General features: G+C 55.6%; 2 protein-coding genes across 2 annotated transcripts; both read right to left on the bottom strand.

Moving 5' to 3' along the window:
- Window positions 1-2,883: 2,883 nt before the first annotated feature.
- Window positions 2,884-15,416, bottom strand: LOC140901886 (olfactory receptor 1B1-like). The gene is given in 7 exon segments (XM_073321312.1): window positions 2,884-3,091; window positions 9,751-9,925; window positions 9,928-10,168; window positions 10,170-10,264; window positions 10,267-10,508; window positions 11,048-11,205; window positions 15,255-15,416. Coding segments are annotated over 7 exon segments (1,281 nt in total).
- A 244-nt stretch (window positions 15,417-15,660) lies between these two features.
- LOC140901885 (olfactory receptor 1E5) lies at window positions 15,661-16,608 on the bottom strand. The gene has a single exon (XM_073321311.2). It carries the CDS (start codon window positions 16,606-16,608, stop codon window positions 15,661-15,663), a length of 948 nt encoding a protein of 315 aa, XP_073177412.2.
- Between the last annotated feature and the right edge of the window lie 404 nt (window positions 16,609-17,012).

The following is a 17,012-nucleotide window of genomic DNA, read 5'->3' as shown; positions in this document are numbered from 1 at the left end:
CCTGGGGGTCCCCCCAGCTCAGTGCCTCTGAGCGCCTGAGCCAGCCTGGATCCCACCAGGGGAGTCGCACCCGCTGCTGGTGGGGGCAAAGAGCTGCAATCCCCCCCCCAGGGACCTTCGCTAATGAGCCTGACTGGGAGATGGCTCCGGGGACCGAAGGGTGAATTAATGGGGTCCCCAGGGAGCCCAAAGCCGCCAGCCCGGCACTGGGGAAACAGCTAATGAGAGAAAGTTATCACTGAACTGGGACCAGAGAGTGTCTGAGTGCGACAGAGCGGGGGGCGATATAGGAGCCAGGACTCCTGGGTTTTCTCCCTCGCTCTGGGAGGGGAGTGGGGTCTAGTGGGTTGGGGGGGGGGGCAGGACTCCTGGGTTCTCTCCCTAGCATCACAATGGGTGTGAGAACCGACTGGAAAGCCCTTGTTGAAGTAGGCTGGGGTGCAAGAGTTGGCTGGGAAGAGTAGGGAGTTAGGTAGGTAGGAGAAGGGTAGTAGGTTGTTATCCTTGTTGAGTCCAGCTACTACCCACAAGCTGGTTGGCTAGCGCAGCCAGGAGTCTGCTCTCCCTGGTTGTTGTTTCAGACCCGCTGGGTTGGCTGGTACGTGACACTTCCCAGGGCTGTAGAGGCCGAGAAGGCTGAAAGCCCACAGGGCAATCGCTGAAAGGCAGCTGCCTCTGGGGTGGAGCGAGCTACTTGTCCTGTTTCCCACAGCACGGCGCCCCCTAGCGCCCAGCCCTGACTGCCAGGGGAGAGTGCCCCTGCCAAGCACCCCCTCCCAGCAGCACGGTGCCCCCTAGCGCGGCCTTGGGGGGTTCAGGCCTGCAGTCACTGTAAGGCTGTGGTCCCTTGCAGTAGTAGGTTGTTACCCCCTGTGCTGGGCAGGGCTCAGCAGAATTCCCAGCATTCCACTGCAGGTCCCGCCCCCCCCCATGGTGTCCCACTCGTCCAATCAGAGGGCACAAGTCATAGCATGTGGCTTCCTCGGGGGGGGGGTCACAGGTCACGAGGAGCCAATCGGGGAGAGGGAGGGACCCGACTGTTGCAGAGAGGGGTCAGGGGGCGATGGGCCCATGGGCAGCGGGAGGGCAGGAAAGGGCTAGGGGCTGAAGGGACACCCTGCAGTAACATCCCGCAACACCCCACGCCACAGCCACACCCCACTGCAACAACACCCCCACAACAACCACACCCCACTGCAACAACACCCCACGCCACAACCACACCCCACTGCAACGACACCCCCACATCACAACACCCCACGCCACAACCACACCCCACTGCAACAACACCCCACGCCACAACCACACCCCACTGCAACAACACCCCCACATCACAACACCCCACGCCACAACCACACCCCACTGCAACAACACCCCCACATCACAACACCCCACGCCACAACCACACCCCACTGCAACAACACCCCACGCCACAACCACACCCCACTGCAACAACACCCCCACATCACAACACCCCACGCCACAACCACACCCCACTGCAACAACACCCCCACATCACAACACCCCACGCCACAACCACACCCCACTGCAACAACACCCCACGCCACAACCACACCCCACTGCAACGACACCCCCACATCACAACACCCCACGCCACAACCACACCCCACTGCAACAACACACCCAGCAGTGCAACCACACCCCACACTAACAACCATGCCACAACTCCCCGCACAACAACATACACAGCCTGCAACAACATCCACTGTAACAACACACACAACACACACTGCAACAACATCCACCCACACTGCAGTAGCACTCACTGCAACAACAGACACCACTTGCAGCAACACCCACTGTCACAACACCCCCTGCAACAATGCCCTGAGTTCGCAACAACACCCACTGTTGGATAGAGGGGATGGGTGGATGGATGGATGGATGGATGGATAGAGAGGAGGGATGGGTGGAAGGATGGATAGTGGGGAGGGATAGGTGAATGGATACTGGGGATGGATGGATGGATGGGATGGGGTGGATGGATGGATGGATGGATAGTGGGGAAGGATAGGTGAATGGATACTGGGGATGGATGGATAGTGGGGAGGGATAGGTGAATGGATACTGGGGATGGATGGATGGGATGGGGTGGATGGATGGATGGATGGATAGTGGGGAAGGATAGGTGAATGGATACTGGGGATGGATGGATAGTGGGGAGGGATAGGTGAATGGATACTGGGGATGGATGGATGGATGGATGGATAGTGGGGAAGGATAGGTGAATGGATAGTGGGGAGGGATGGATGGGGTGGGTGGATGGGTAGAGAGGAGGGATGGGTGGAAGGATAATGGGGATGGATGGACAGATAGAGAGGAGAGATGGGTGGATGGATGGATAGTGGGGAGGGATGGGTGGATGGATGGATAGTGGGGAGGGATGGACGGGGTGGGTGGATGGATGGATGGATAGTGGGGAGGGATGGATGGATAGTGGGGAAGAATAAGTGAATGGATAGTGGGGATGGATGGATGGGGTGGGTGGATGGGTAGAGAGGAGGCATGGGTGGAAGGATAATGAGGATGGAGGGATGGGTGGATGGATGGATAGTGGGGATGGATGGACGGGATGGATGGACGGGGTGGGTGGATGGATGGATGGATGGATAGTGGGGAGGGATGGATGGACGGGGTGGGTGGAAGGGTGTTGATGGAGGGACAGAGAGAAGGCCTGGCCCCTGTGGACATCTTCCTTAGCCATCTCTCCCTGGCGGACCTGGGCTTCACCTCGGCCATGGTGCCCAAGCTGCTGGCTGGCACGTTGACAGGGGAGTAGGGCATCTCCTACGTCGGCTGCCTGACCCAGATGTATTTCTTCATCGCCGACAGCTTCCTGTTGGCCGCCATGCTGCTGGACCGCTACGTGGCCGTCTGCCGCCCCGTGATGAGCCTCGGGCGCTGCCTCCTGGTGGTGGGCACCTCCTGGCTGAGCTCCCCCCTCCACTCCCTGGGGCACACCCTGCTGGCCTCCTGCTTCCCCTTCTGCGCCTCCAACAGGGTCCCCCACTTCTTCTGTGACATCTTCCCCCTGCTGAACCTCTCTTGCTCCAACAGCTGGCTCAATGCCCTGGTGTTGCACACCAAGGGGGCCCTGGCGGTCAACATGGTGCTGGTTTTCATCCTCCTCTCCTACGACGCCATTGTGTCCGCCGTCCTCAAGGTCCCTTCGGCTGCCGGCCAGCGCAAGGCCTTCTTGACCGGTGGCTCCCACCTGGCTGTCATAGCGGTCTTCTAGGGCACCGTCATCTGGGTCTACTTCCAGCCCTCGTCCAGCTTCTCTGCCGAAAAGGATGCTCTGGCAGCTGTCATGTACACTGTGGTCACCCCCATGCTCAACCCCTTCATCTACACCCTGAGGAATGACGAGACGAAGTGGGCTCTGAGAAAAGCCATCAGCCGGATGGTGGCCTCTCCAGGGACGTAGGTGCTGCTGGGGTGGGGGACAGGGGACTTGGATCTCCCCAATGCCTCGGAGATGCAGTGCAGGAACTCCACTGTACAGTCTAGAGGTTGGCTCTAAAGTGAGCTGTGGGGGCCGGAGGCTGATGAGCTATTTCTGAATCTTGAGTCGTCTTCTTGAGTCAACCTCTTTCTGAGTCACCTTGATGGATCCTCTTCTTGAGTTGTCTTTCTGAGCCATACTGTTCTTGATTTGTCTTCTTGAGTCATCTTCTTAAGCTGTTTTATTGACACATTGTTATATGCAGTGTAGCTGTAGCTGGGTCAGTCCCAGGATATTAGAGAACCAAGGTGGGTGGAGTAATATCTTTGGCCAATTAAAGATATTATCTCGCCCACCTTGACTCTCTTATTGAGTCTTTATCTTTTAGAGTCTTCTTGATATTTTTGAGTCATCTTCTTCTTGAGTTGTCTCTCTCAGTTGTCCTCTACTTGAGTCATCTTTTTCAAGTTGACGAGTCATCATCTGAAATCATCTTACTGAGTCATCAACATTTTGAATCTTATTGAGTTGTTTTCTTTTTGAGTTGTCGTCTTTTGGAGTCTTCTTCAATTGTTGTCTTCTTGAATAATCTCCTTTTTGAGTAATCTGCATCTTGAGTAATCTCCGTTTTGAGTCGTTTTCCATTTGCGTTTTCTTCCTTTTTAGCCATTTCCCTGAGTCATCCTCTTGAGTTGTCTTAGAATCATAGAATCATAGAATATCAGGGTTGGAAGGGACCTCAGGAGGTCATCTAATCCAACCCCCTGCTCAAACCAGGACCAATCCCCAATTAAATCATCCCAGCCAGGGCTTTGTCAAGCCTGACCTTAAAAACTTCTAAGGAAGGAGATTCTACCACCTCCCTAGGTAACGCATTCCAGTGTTTCACCACCCTCCTAGTGAAAAAGTTTTTCCTAATATCCAACCTAAACCTCCCCCACTGCAATTTGAGACCATTACTCCTTGTCCTGTCCTCTTCTACCACTGAGAATAGTCTAGAACCATCCTCTTTGGAACCACCTCTCAGGTAGTTGAAAGCAGCTATCAAATCCCCCCTCATTCTTCTCTTCTGCAGACTAAACAATCCCAGTTCCCTCAGCCTCTCATAAGTCATGTGTTCCAGACCCCTAACCATTTTTGTTGCCCTTTGCTGGACTCTCTCCAATTTATCCACATCCTTCTTGTAGTGTGGGGCCCAAAACTGGACACAGTACTCCAGATGAGGCCTCACCAATGTCGAATAGAGGGGGATGATCACGTCCCTCTATCTGCTCGCTATGCCCCTACTTATACATCCCAAAATGCCATTGGCCTTCTTGGCAACAAGGGCACACTGCTGACTCATATCCAGCTTCTCGTCCACTGTCACCTCTAGGTCCTTTTCCGCAGAACTGCTGCCGAGCCATTCGGTCCCTAGTCTGTAGCGGTGCATTGGGTTCTTCCGTCCTAAGTGCAGGACCCTGCACTTATCCTTATTGAACCTCATCAGCTTTCTTTTGGCCCAATCCTCCAATTTGTCTAGGTCCCTCTGTATCCTATCCCTGCCCTCCAGCATATCTACCTCTCCTCCCAGTTTAGTATCATCCGCAAATTTGCTGAGAGTGCAATCCACACCATCCTCCAGATCATTTATGAAGATATTGAACAAAACTGGCCCCAGGACCGACCCCTGGGGCACTCCACTTGACACCGGCTGCCAACTAGACATGGAGCCATTGATCACTACCCGTTGAGCCCGACAATCTAGCCAACTTTCTACCCACCTTATAGTGCATTCATCCAGCCCATACTTCTTTAACTTGCTGACAAGAATGCTGTGGGAGACCGTGTCAAAAGCTTTGCTAAAGTCAAGAAACAATACATCCACTGCTTTCCCTTCATCCACAGAACCAGTAATCATAGAAGGCGATTAGATTAGTCAGGCATGACCTTCCTTTCGTGAATCCATGCTGAATTGTCTTCCTGAATCCATGCTGAATTGTCTTGATTCTTCTTGTGTCATCTTCTTGAGTCATTGTCACGGATCCACGGGATTGGTGCTATGGCCCCAGCTTGGGTAGTCTCTGGGAGGAGCCCCATTCAATGTGCCCGACCCCTTAGGGGTTCCATTCTACAGCACCTCTGCTTCACACCGTGAGCTCCGTTCAGCGAGTCCCACTGAGACAGATTCCCGAGGGGGACTTGTCCTTTCTTAGGGAGCAACGCACCTCCTCCGCCAGCATCTTCAGGGACGCTCGGCCAGCGCTGTCCAACAGTCGGGGTTATTAGTCAACTGGAACCCGGCATAGGAAGTCTTTGGTTAGCACAAAGAAATGGAAGCCCAGCTTGGCTTTAGTGAAACTCATTGGTCAAACTCCGTCTGTCCCTCCATCTCATCTCCTTCACCAGACTCCAAGGTGTGCCTCAACTGACTTCCACCTCACCCCCTGCTCTTGTCCTTTGTTCCTGAGCTGGGGAGATGTGGCTCAGCCCCCCTGCGGAGAGGCAGGGCCGTCCATATCGCTCTGGGTTGTTGGTTGGTAGGTGTTCATGTCCTGGTGATTGGATTTGCCATTGTCTTCTCAAGAGCTCCATTGATTTGGGACCCAAGGCCCCAGGCAGCGAGGCACCATCCACACTTGTGTCTTTGCCTGCCCCAAGAGCAAGCCATCCCTTTTCACTCACTGGGTAACAGTGCAGCATATAGGGGAAACTGAGGTGCACATAAGGCTTCATGAAAATATTACAAAAAATTCCCACTTTGTTACAGCCATTGTCTTCCTGCATCTTCTTATGTCATTGTCTTCTTTAGTGACCTTCTCCTGATGTCCTCTTTTGGAGTTATCTTCTTCCCAAGTCATCTTTTTCTAGAGTCTTCTGTTCGAGTTGACGTCTAATTGAGTTGTCTTTTCAAGTTGTCTTCTTAAGTCATCATCTCTGGCCCACTGAGACGCTCAGCGATAACTTCCTCTTGTTAGCTCTGTTTTTCCAGTGCCGGGCTGACGGCTTAGGGCTCTCTGGAGGCCCCGTTAGTTTGCCTTTCAGTCCGCAGAGTTCCAATGAAGCGGTCTCCCAGCTGGGCTCATTAGCAAAAGGCCCTTGGGGGAGATCGCAGCACTTTGCCCTCATCAGCGGTGGGTGCGACTCCCTTGGCAGGACCCAGGCTGGTTCAGGTGCTTAGGGCCACTGGGGGTCTCCGGGCCCTGCTGCGCTGAGCTGGAGGCGGGGGGCTCTGGGAGCTGAGTGCTGTTCCCAGGGCAGAAAGGGGTAGGGGAGCTGCGCAACCCCCCAGAGATCTGGAGATAGGGCAGAACCACCAGTTGTCATCTGCACTGTGGCCAACCGGGCACCTCTGCCAGGGGAATCTTGAGTTGGAGCAGAGAGGTGATTTTCTTCCCTCTGTGTTTGACCCTGGTGCGACTGTGGCTGGAACCCAGTTTTGGGGTGCACCTTTTAAAAGAGGACGGGGAAAAATTGCAGAGGGGGGCATGTGACACTCTGTACCTCAAAATACCACCCTGGAGCCCCGTATTCACCCTGGTGATGTGGTTGTGCCGGGTTTGGTACAACGCGTGCCTTGCAAGGTCTCAGTTGAGACGTCACAATTGGAGAAAAGCCATCTGATTCCAATCTTGCTTCGTCTGATAAAGTTTCGCATTTAGCCTGTGAGTCCATTTTTATTTCCTAGGTAACCAACTTTGACCTCTGTGCCCACCACTTATAATCACTGACCATCGATCTGTCTGCAGTTAATAAACTCATTGTAATGGTTTGTCCTGGCCAGTGAGTTTCTTGCAAGCGGTTGGGGAATCTGATCAGACTACAAAGGCGGGTGCACGTCCACTTCCCTTTCACGAGGGGGCGAACTAATTAATGAGCTTGCACTGTTCAAGAGAAGGTCTTGAGCATTGTAAGAGGGGACATCTCTGGGGTGCAAGGCTGGGGTCTGGGGAAATTGGCTGGGGTCTCCCCATGTATAATTCATGAGTGGCTGATAGAACATTTATACAACTCAGCTGGGTGTGTCCCTGTGTGTTGATGCCTGAGTGATCACAGCACCTGGAGCGGCTTGCAGCTGGTCAGTGGCATGGTGTTAGGAGAGACAGGCCAGGCTGGAGAGTTTAAGAGGACTCAGCAGTCCCGGAGGCTAGGTTGTACCCTGGGGGTATATCACAGGGTATATGGGGATGGATAGATAGATAGATAGATGGATGTATGGGGATAGATAGAGAGAGAGAGGGTGTGTGGATGGGGATAGTTAGATAGATTCGATTGCATAGACAGGGATATGGGGATGGGTAAACAGAGAGATAGATGGGTGTGTGGGGATAGATAGATAGATAGGGCATGGGAATGCATAGATAGAGGGGGTGGATGGCAAAGATGGCACTTGCCGCCAATCCTGTAATGAACTAAATATTTATTCACCCAGAGAAAGAAACGAGGGCGTTATCTACACTGTGAAAGACACGCCATGAGCTGCTGGTGCCTAGGGTAGCCCTCCCTGAAAATGCCAAGGGGAGCAGACATTCCCCAGAGTGGTAGGTAATACTGAAGTCAGACTCCCCAACCAGTCACAAACTGTGCTCCTGCTCCCCTACGCTGGTTTAACAAAAAGCTGAAAAAAGAAATCACACAGCCCCCTTTGTTGCCTTCCAGTTCTCTGGCTCCCAATCAGCACCTGGGGCCAGAACAGTGAGAAGTTATTTAAAAACTCTGCTCACTAAATGAAACTTTCTTCTGACCCCAAAGGGTCAGCTTCGTTACCAGATCAATATTAGGTTGGATCTGACCCAAAATACCACGCTGCCGGCCAATCCTTTAGCGTCTAAAACTAAAGGTTTATTATAAAAGAAAGAAAGAGCGAGAAGAGAGCGGTTAAATGGTAAAACACTCACATACGTACAAAGTCTTCAAAGTCCATAGATCAGGTTCTAAGCAGCATTGGTGAGTCTGCTGGCTTGTAAAGTCCTTCTGGAACAGATCCTCCATGTGGATGGGTCTGTCAGTCCTTTGTTCAGAGCTTCAGTGTGTAGAGAAGTTACTCCCTGGGTAAGAAGCAGGACTGAACACAAAATGGAGAAGACACAACTGCCTTTTCATATCCTTTGCCACATGGCGTCTACATCCCGTGTCCCGAACACAAGCTGCCCAGCACAGGGCGTGGAAAAGCCTTAGAGGTCTCTGTCCACCGACCTGGCCCTACATGTCTTGCTGACTCAAAGGCCTAAACCCGGGCTTCTCTCAATGGGATCACCATACAGCTGATGGTCTTTGATGGGCCATCAAGCAGGCTGGCTCATGCCGGTGCCAATCTCCAGAAACACAGCACAAGTTGGAAATGCAAATATACCCCACGTATTTATAACTCATAATACAATAATGATACATACATATAGCTGTAATTATCATAATTAACCAATCCTATCTTTCCCGCTGATACTTTACATGGCGTATCTGGTGAGATTCATTGAAATTTTGTAATATTGGTCTCAACAATATTACAAACGGCCACCCCTATTCCATGCAGCGTCACTGACGCACCGACGGGAGACAGTCCAGAGATGCTATAACACATTTGCATTCTGCAGGGCTAACCGGCTGGGGACCCCAGGCCTATGAGGGGAGCTCACGTCCACGGATATCTGGCACCCGATGTTTGCTGGGCAGGGGAGGACCCTGCCTGCGGGGAGCGAGTGATTCACCCTGGGTGAGGTGTCTCCCCCGACCGGGGGTTCCTAGTCTTAGCAAGTCACAGATCAAGCACTGCATCATGGCGCCGCAGGGCACCGGTAGCATCAGGCGGCCGAACACATGAGGTGCGGCCGTGCCATAAAGTCCCAACGCCAAACACACCTGGCCTGCCAGCCTCACAGGGACGAAGTATTCTGGATCAGGCCAAAGGATTTAAAGGTCTGTATTTTCACCGTGGACAGACAGGAAAGGCCCTGTGCCCCGTTCCCCGCCCCCCTGAGCCAGCCAGACCCCCGCCCTGGGGACGGATGGGAGCCAGCGCCCCCTAGAGGGGAAAGGCCCTGTGCCCCATTCCCTGCCCCACTGAGCCAGCCAGTGTCCTGCCCTGGGGCCGGATGGGAGCTGGCAGCCCCTGAAGCCCATGTCCCATTCCCCGCCCCTCTGAGCCAGCCTGTCCCCGCCCTTGGGCAGATGGGAGCTGGTGCCCCCTAGAGGGGAAAGGCCCCGTGCCCCATTCCCTGCCCCTCTGAGCCGGCCCGTTCCCTGCCCCGGGACCCCAAGTCTCATGGCCTCTGGGAGAAACCCCCACTCCCCATCCGTCTCCTCAGAGCCCCCGGACGTCCTTGTTGTGCAGGCTGTAGATGAAGGGGTTGGCGGCTGGGGTGACGACGGTGTACGTGACGGAGAAGACGGTCCCCCGGGGGGCCGAGTAGCTGGCCCTGGGCTGGAAGTAGACCCCGACAATTGCCCCGTAGAACAAAGCCACCGTGGTGAGGTGGGAGCCGTGATGAAGAGGAAGGGTCCCAGGATGACCAGGCCGCAGTCGAAGAAGATGGCCGCCTCGTTGACCCGTGTCGGGGAGCAGGAGAAGCGCAGCAGGGGCTGGTGGTCGCAGAAGACGTGGGGCAGCCGGTTCCCGCCGCGGTGGCTGAGTCTCAGCAGCAGCCCGGCGTGGAGGGCGGCCAGGCCGAGGCAGGAGGCCACCAGGCGCCGGCAGACCAGGGGGCTCATCACGGCCGGGTAGCGCAGGCGGGTCGCCGATGGCCACGTAGTGGTCCAGGGCCGTGGCCACCAAGAGCAATGTGTTGGAGACGCCGAAGAGGTAGAAGAAGAACTGGGCCAGGCCTGGGGCACGGTGACCGAGAGCAGGCCCACATCCACCAGCGACAGGCTACGGAGGAGGGAGTACATGGGGCTGTGGAACCGGGGGTCCACCGTGGTGAGAGCCACCATCAGGGAGTTGCCCAGAACGCCAGCCACGTAGAGCAGGAGGAAGAGGAGGGCGAGGAAGGGCTGAGGCCCCGGGCGGGACGACAGGCCCAGCAGGATGAACTCGGAGATTTCGCTGCCGTTCTCACAACCCATGTGGCTGTGGGGAGAAGGCAGGGAGCCAGGGTCAAAGACCAGGCAGTAGAACCCAGGCACCCTGGCTCCCAGCACCCCCCCAGCTCTAACTCACCAGCCCCCACTCCCCTCCCAGAGCCGGGGAGAGAACCCAGGAGTCCTGGCTCCCAGCCCTCACACACAGTTATACCCTAGGATTCTGGTTCCAGTTCTGGAAAAGGTGTTTGGAGCTGTGTCAGGGGAGTGTGTGTGTCAGGGGGTGTGTGTGCTGGGTGATTGTGGTGTCTTTTCACCGTGACCTTAAAGGTTTTGTTTTGTTTTGCTGACCTTAAAGCACAACCGAATGGCCGGGCGCAATTCCATTATTTCTCTACAATTGTGACGGCTAACATCGAGCCGTGGTTTTACGGATTTTCTTTCCAATTCGATCCATTTAAATGCAGGAAATCAGAGGTAGCTAGACCTCAGCAGGGGGGTCAGAAACAGAACTATTTCACGACAGGCTTAGGAGCCCGGAAAGCCCACACAGTTCACCTCCCCTGTCGAAAGATGCAAAGAAAGTACCTTTCGATCGAATCTGAGTTCGCCAGCCGCGGTTTTCTCACTTGGCCGCTCTGTGCATTTCCAGGATTACCGCCAGAAAGCTTCGTTCGGCAGGTGTGCTGTGAAATCGGGGGGGACGGAGCCAACTCGAATCGTTCCCAGCCGACAGGAAAGACGGGCTGTCGGATATCATATAGAGCGTAAAAGAGCTATGGGGCTAGGATAACGTGACCAGAACTGTTTTATGGCAATATGAAAGCCATGTGGGGCTGGAAAGGAGGCTTTTTTAACCTTCTCGGAATGAAGGGTCCTGTCATTACAGAACGTGGAGGAAAGTCTGATTTCTGGCAGAAAAATGACCCCACCGGAAAGTTGTCAGCCACCTGCACCAGGCCCACAAATGCCCTCCTCACTCAAACACTCACCTACCACTGGCCCATTCATAGCACAACACAAAACACACAACTACACACAACCCCACTGCTCCAGGCTCTGCTCCCAGCCCCTCGCACGTCAGGCGCCGGGTAGCTGAGCCCCCAGAACAGAGGATCCGAATCCACCTTCTCACAAACCCGGTGTCTCCCAGCTCCCTGCAACCCCTGTCACCGCGTCCCAGCCTGCACCCCCACTACCAGCAGCTGCAGTGACATCCCTCCCCGAGGGGGCAGGAGGGGGGCGGAGAGTCAGGCACCGAGGAACAGGACGGCTCAGGAGTGATTCCGGAACAGGATCAGCAAAACCGGGATCCCACAACGAGATTTATTCACGTGCAGGGAACCCCAAGGGACCCTGAGCAGAGAGCAGCAGGAGAACAAAGAAAATGTCAGATCCCAGGTGGGGTCAATGGGCCGTAGCTCCATTGGGGTCAATGGGGCAGATCCCAGGTGGGGTCAATGGGCCGTAGCTCCATTGGGGTCAATGGGGCAGATCCCAGGTGGGGTCAATGGGCCGTAGCTCCATTGGGGTCAATGGGGCAGATCCCAGGTGGGGTCAATGGGCCGTAGCTCCATTGGGGTCAAGGGGGCAGATCCCAGGTGGGGTCAATGGGCCGTAGCTCCAAAGGGTCAAATTATTTCCTGACCCAGCCCCGTCCACTGCACCTTCTCCTAGATTTCCTGACCTCCTGTGTAAATTACACAGCTTGGAGGAAGTCCCCAAAACCGTTCCTAGGGCAGATTGTTTAGAAAAACCCTCCCGCTGCTTTGGAAAATTCCCTGTGATGGAAGCCCCATTGCGGCCTGTCAAGGTTCCTCCCCCACTCTGAACTCTAGGGTACAGATGTGGGGACCTGCATGAAAAACCTCCTAAGCTTATCTTTACCAGCTTAGGTCAAAACTTCCCCAAGGTACAAAATATTCCACCCGTTGTCCTTGGACTGGCCGCTACCACCACCAAACTAATACTGGTTACTGGGGAAGAGCTGTTTGGACACGTCCTTCCCCCCAAAATACTTCCCAAAACCTTGCACCCCACTTCCTGGACAAGGTTTGGTAAAAAGCCTCACCAATTTGCCTAAGTGACTACAGACCCAGACCCTTGGATCTTAAGAACAATGAATAATCCTCCCAACACTTGCACCCCCCCTTTTCTGGGAAATGTTGGATAAAAAGCCTCACCAATTTGCATAGGTGACCACAGACCCAAACCCTTGGATCTGAGAACAATGAAAAAGCATTCAGTTTTTTACAAGAAGACTTTTAATAAAAAATAGAAGTAAATAGAAATAAAGAAATCCCCCCTGTAAAATCAGGATGGTAGATATCTTATAGGGTAATTAGATTCAAAAACATAGAGAACCCCTCTAGGCAAAACCTTAAGTTACAAAAAAGATACACAGACAGAAATAGTCATTCTATTCAGCACAATTCTTTTCTCAGCCATTTAAAGAAATCATAATCTAACACATACCTAGCTAGATTACTTACTAAAAGTTCTAAGGCTCCATTCCTGGTCTATCCCCGGCAGAAACCAGCATACAGACAGACACAGACCCTTTGTTTCTCTCCCTCCTCCCAGGTTTTGAAAGTATCTTGTCTCCTCATTGGTCATTTTGGTCAGGTGCCAGCGAGGTTACCTTTAGCTTCTTAACCCTTTACAGGTGAGAGGAGCTTTCCCCTGGCCAGGAGGGATTTCAAAGGGGTTTACCCTTCCCTTTATATTTATGACACGGCCCTTGGGAGGTGATGCCGATGGCCAGTTGCTCTCACCGTTACAAATATACCCCCCTGCGGCTGCTCCGCACCACACAGAATTTAGCACGGGGGCAGCCGCCGTCATGGACAGGAACAGGGGAGCTGAGGTGATCTGAGTTGGTCCAGTTGTTTGCCCAGCTGGCCCCATCTGGACCTGCCCCTTGTAGCTGGGTCCCGTTGGGTGGGGCCCTACCTGGCTTGAATCATGTTTACTTCTTTCTTCTGCCCCTGCTCTGATTTTCAACCTCCTTTTAGAACCGGGTCTTCCCAGAATTGGGCACAGGATTCCAGGATGGGTCTCTGCAATTCCGAAAACCAAGGGAAGACGCCTCCATGAGGGTGTTGGGGTCTGGGCAGCGCCCAGCACGACGGGACCCTGATCTCGGTCGGGGTCTGGGCAGCACCTGGCATGACGGGGCCCTGATCTCAATGGGGATCTGGTAGATAGACAGACAGGCCAGTGTACAAGGACATCTGAGGGTGAAGAGTCACTGCATGGACACGTAGTGAGAGGCAGCGAAGAGGAGCTAGGTGGGAGGGGAAACTGAGGCAAGGGATGGGGCAAGGACTTGGCCAGGGCTGGCCAGCGGGTTGTGCATCATGGCTAGGAATGGCTCGGGGTCCTTTGGCTGGGTTTTCCCACCACGGCTCAACAGTTCAAATGTGAGACCAGGAGTGCGGGGGTCTTCACACAGTTTTGCTCGAGCTCCCTGATGAGAGAGGCTCAGATGGGATTTCGGGGGCAGGGAAGGAGCATGGGGGAGACTGGAAAGATCCAGGGCTGTCTGAGACACCAGCCAGCACGTGCGGAAGGGAGGGAGATAAAATGCCCCCCCCATCATCCAGTGCTCCTCTGGACCCAGATCTGCACAGGGGAGATCCCCTCCCCTCTTCAGGGAAAACAGGACCGAGGTGACGCCTCCGCTCTGCCCTTCCACGTCCCTTCCCTTCAATTTCCATTTAGCTCTTCCCTCCCTCGGGCTGTCTCCTCCCTTCGTGGGCCATGGGAGACCAGCCCTCGGCATACGCATGACCCTGGCAGCTTGGCAGTGAGCCCATGACCGGGATCCACTCTCATGCTTCAGGGCAGTGCAGCGGTCAGGAAGGATTCATTTTCCCCCAGGGCATGTGACCCAGGGACTTCTAGGATCCCAGCTAAATCCAGAGGTTAAATCACCTCTCTGCTCCTGCTCACGATTCCCTTATTTGTACATCCCCGAGTCCTCCGCCTGCCCACAGCTAGCTCCTCTCCGCCCTCCCCCAGTCCCCTCCCCCAGCTGCCAAACCGCTGGGGCTGGTGGGTGCTGAGCACTATTTGCTTTCCGTAGGTGCTCCATCCCCAGAGCACACACAGAGTCGGCACCTGTGATTCATCTCAGTGTCGTGCTGGGAGCTCACGGTCAGCGGATCATGCCCCACGACTTAATCCCGCCCCCCAGTTTTTATTGATGTAAATTTCCACCATTGTGGGAAATTTACTGGGGGGGGGGAAAACGATGCGGGAGGGGTCAGACAATAATTAGTTAACGACATTTCGCAATTAAAAAAGCGAATCCTTTCTAGCCTGGCTGTACCATTAATAAAAATATTTGAATCAAGTCCGCACAACGGAAAACGAATGGACTTTATTGAAACCACACCTATTTACCTTCCGGATGGCTGCAGAAATGGAAGATTTCCATGGGTCGCCCGTCAACATTATTCAGGATTTTCGTCTCAAGGGCAACTCTGTCTTTTCGAAATACAAAATCGAGTTTCAGAAAGTCAGAGTTTCCCACAGACCAGGACGTCTGGTTTTATCCGCCCCATCTGGACAAGGAAAAGCCACAGATTTGAAGGAGGAACAAAAGAAATTCAGTTTATTGTCACCGGCCACCTGTGGAACTCTCTGCCGCAAGACCGAAAACAGGAGCAGGTGCCCAGGACAGGCAGAGTCAGATGAGACCAGGTTGAGCCCTGCCCCCTGAAAGGGAAATCAGCCTGCTGACTTTGGGGCAAAGCTACCCCAGTGGGCCAGGGAAACTCATAATCCCCACCAGGGGGCGCTTGGCGCATTCCTCTGCCAGCAGCCCCGTGAAGACGGGATACCGGGTTAGATGGGCTCGTTGCTCTGGTCCACGGCAGCAGGGAGTGTGGGAGATAATACGGTTGGATGGGCCGCTGGTTCCCATCGACACCAGCAATTCGGCTGCTTCCATTTTCGGGGCCAGGAGTTGTGACTCCCAGCCCCGCCGCTCTGACTCACTAAGACCGTGCTCCAGAGCCAGGGAGAGAACCCAGGAGTCCTGACTCCCAGCCCCCCCCCCCACTCTAACCCCTAGACCCCACTCCCCTCCCAGGCAGAAGGGACTAGAGCAATCCTCCCGCATCCCTGCCAGCCACCTTAGCCCCAGGCCCTCGCTGTCCCCCTGTCCTCGGCCACCAGCTCTCCTTCCTCCCGGGCTAGGCTCCCAGGGGTGCCGGCCCCCTCCCCAGCGCCCGCCAGAGAGCCCCCCTCATCTCCTGGTTGCGGAGGCTGTAGATGAAGGGGTTGAGGAGGGGCGAGACGGTGGAGTAGAGCAGGGTGGCCACCATGTCCCGCCAGGGGGCGTAGCTGCCGGCCGGCCGGAGGAAAAGCCCGATGATGGTGCCGTAGAACAGGGCCACCGTGGCCAGGTGGGCCCCGCAGGTGGAGAGGGCCCGGCGCCAGCCCCGGGCGGCAGGCAGCCGGGCCAGGGTGGCCACGACGCGCCCGTAGGAGCCGGCCACCAGGAGCAGCGGCCCCAGCACGGCCAGGCTGCCCTCGGCCAGGATGGCGGCATGGTTGGGCCGGGTGTCTCCGCCGGCCAGGGCCAGGAGCTGGCGCAGGTCGCAGAAGAAGTGGCGGAGGCGGGGGCGGGCGGCGAAGGGCAGGCGGGCGAGAAGCAGGGTGTGGAGCAGGGCGTGGAGCTGGGCCAGCCCCCAGGAGGCGCCCACCAGCCCCCAGCGGCGCCCGGGGCTCATCACGGCGGTGTAACGCAGCGGGCGGCAGACGGCCAGGTAGCGGTCGTAGGCCATGACGGCCAGTAGGAAGTTCTCCAGCACCCCGAAGGCGATGAAGATGTAGTTCTGGGCCAGGCAGGCGGCGTAAGGCACTGCCCGGCTCCCGGATGCCAGGGTCCCCAGCGCCGTGGGGGCTGCGGCCGAGGTGAAGCCCACGTCGGCCAGTGAGAGGTGGGCCAGGAAGAAGTACATGGGGGCCCGGTGCAGGCGGGGGTCCCGGCGGATCAGCAGGGCCACCAGCAGGTTGCCCAGGAGGGTGGCCAGGTAGGTGCCCAGGAAGAGGGGGAAGAGCAGACGGCGCGTGGCTGGGCAGGAGGCGAGGCCCAGCAGGACGAACTCGGAGACGCTGGTCCCGTTCCTCGGTCCCATGGCCCTGAGGGGGAAGAGCGGGGGACAGAGTTATGGGTCTGGGCCCACTGCCCCGCAGCTGGCCCCTAATGCCCTGCCCATGGAGCTCTCCAGCCTAGGGCTACCTGCCGGACCCCATTCACCCCTTCTGGCTACAGATCCTCCCCCATCCATCAATCCCCTTCCAGCTATCTGTCTATCCCCGCATCTATCCATCCTCATTCCCCCCATCTATCTATCCCCACACCTCCCCTCTGTCTGTCCATCCATCCTCATCCACCCCCTCTGTCTGTCCATCCATCCATCCATCCGTCCATCCATCCACCCACATCCACCCCCTCTATCTGTCCATCCATCCCCCCACACCCCCTCTGTCTATCCATCCACCCCCATTGTCCATCCATCCCCCTCACCCCTCCGTCTGT

Source organism: Lepidochelys kempii, chromosome 23, assembly GCF_965140285.1.
Source record: "Lepidochelys kempii isolate rLepKem1 chromosome 23, rLepKem1.hap1, whole genome shotgun sequence".
NCBI lineage: Eukaryota > Metazoa > Chordata > Testudines > Cheloniidae > Lepidochelys > Lepidochelys kempii.
The sequence above is the reverse complement of the archived record's forward strand: the minus strand, read 5'-3'. Positions and strand labels throughout refer to the sequence as shown.

Excerpts from the sequence above, each read along its gene's own strand:
- LOC140901885 (XM_073321311.2), bottom strand. The coding sequence starts at position 16,608 with ATGGGACCGAGGAACGGGACCAGCGTCTCCGAGTTCGTCCTGCTGGGC.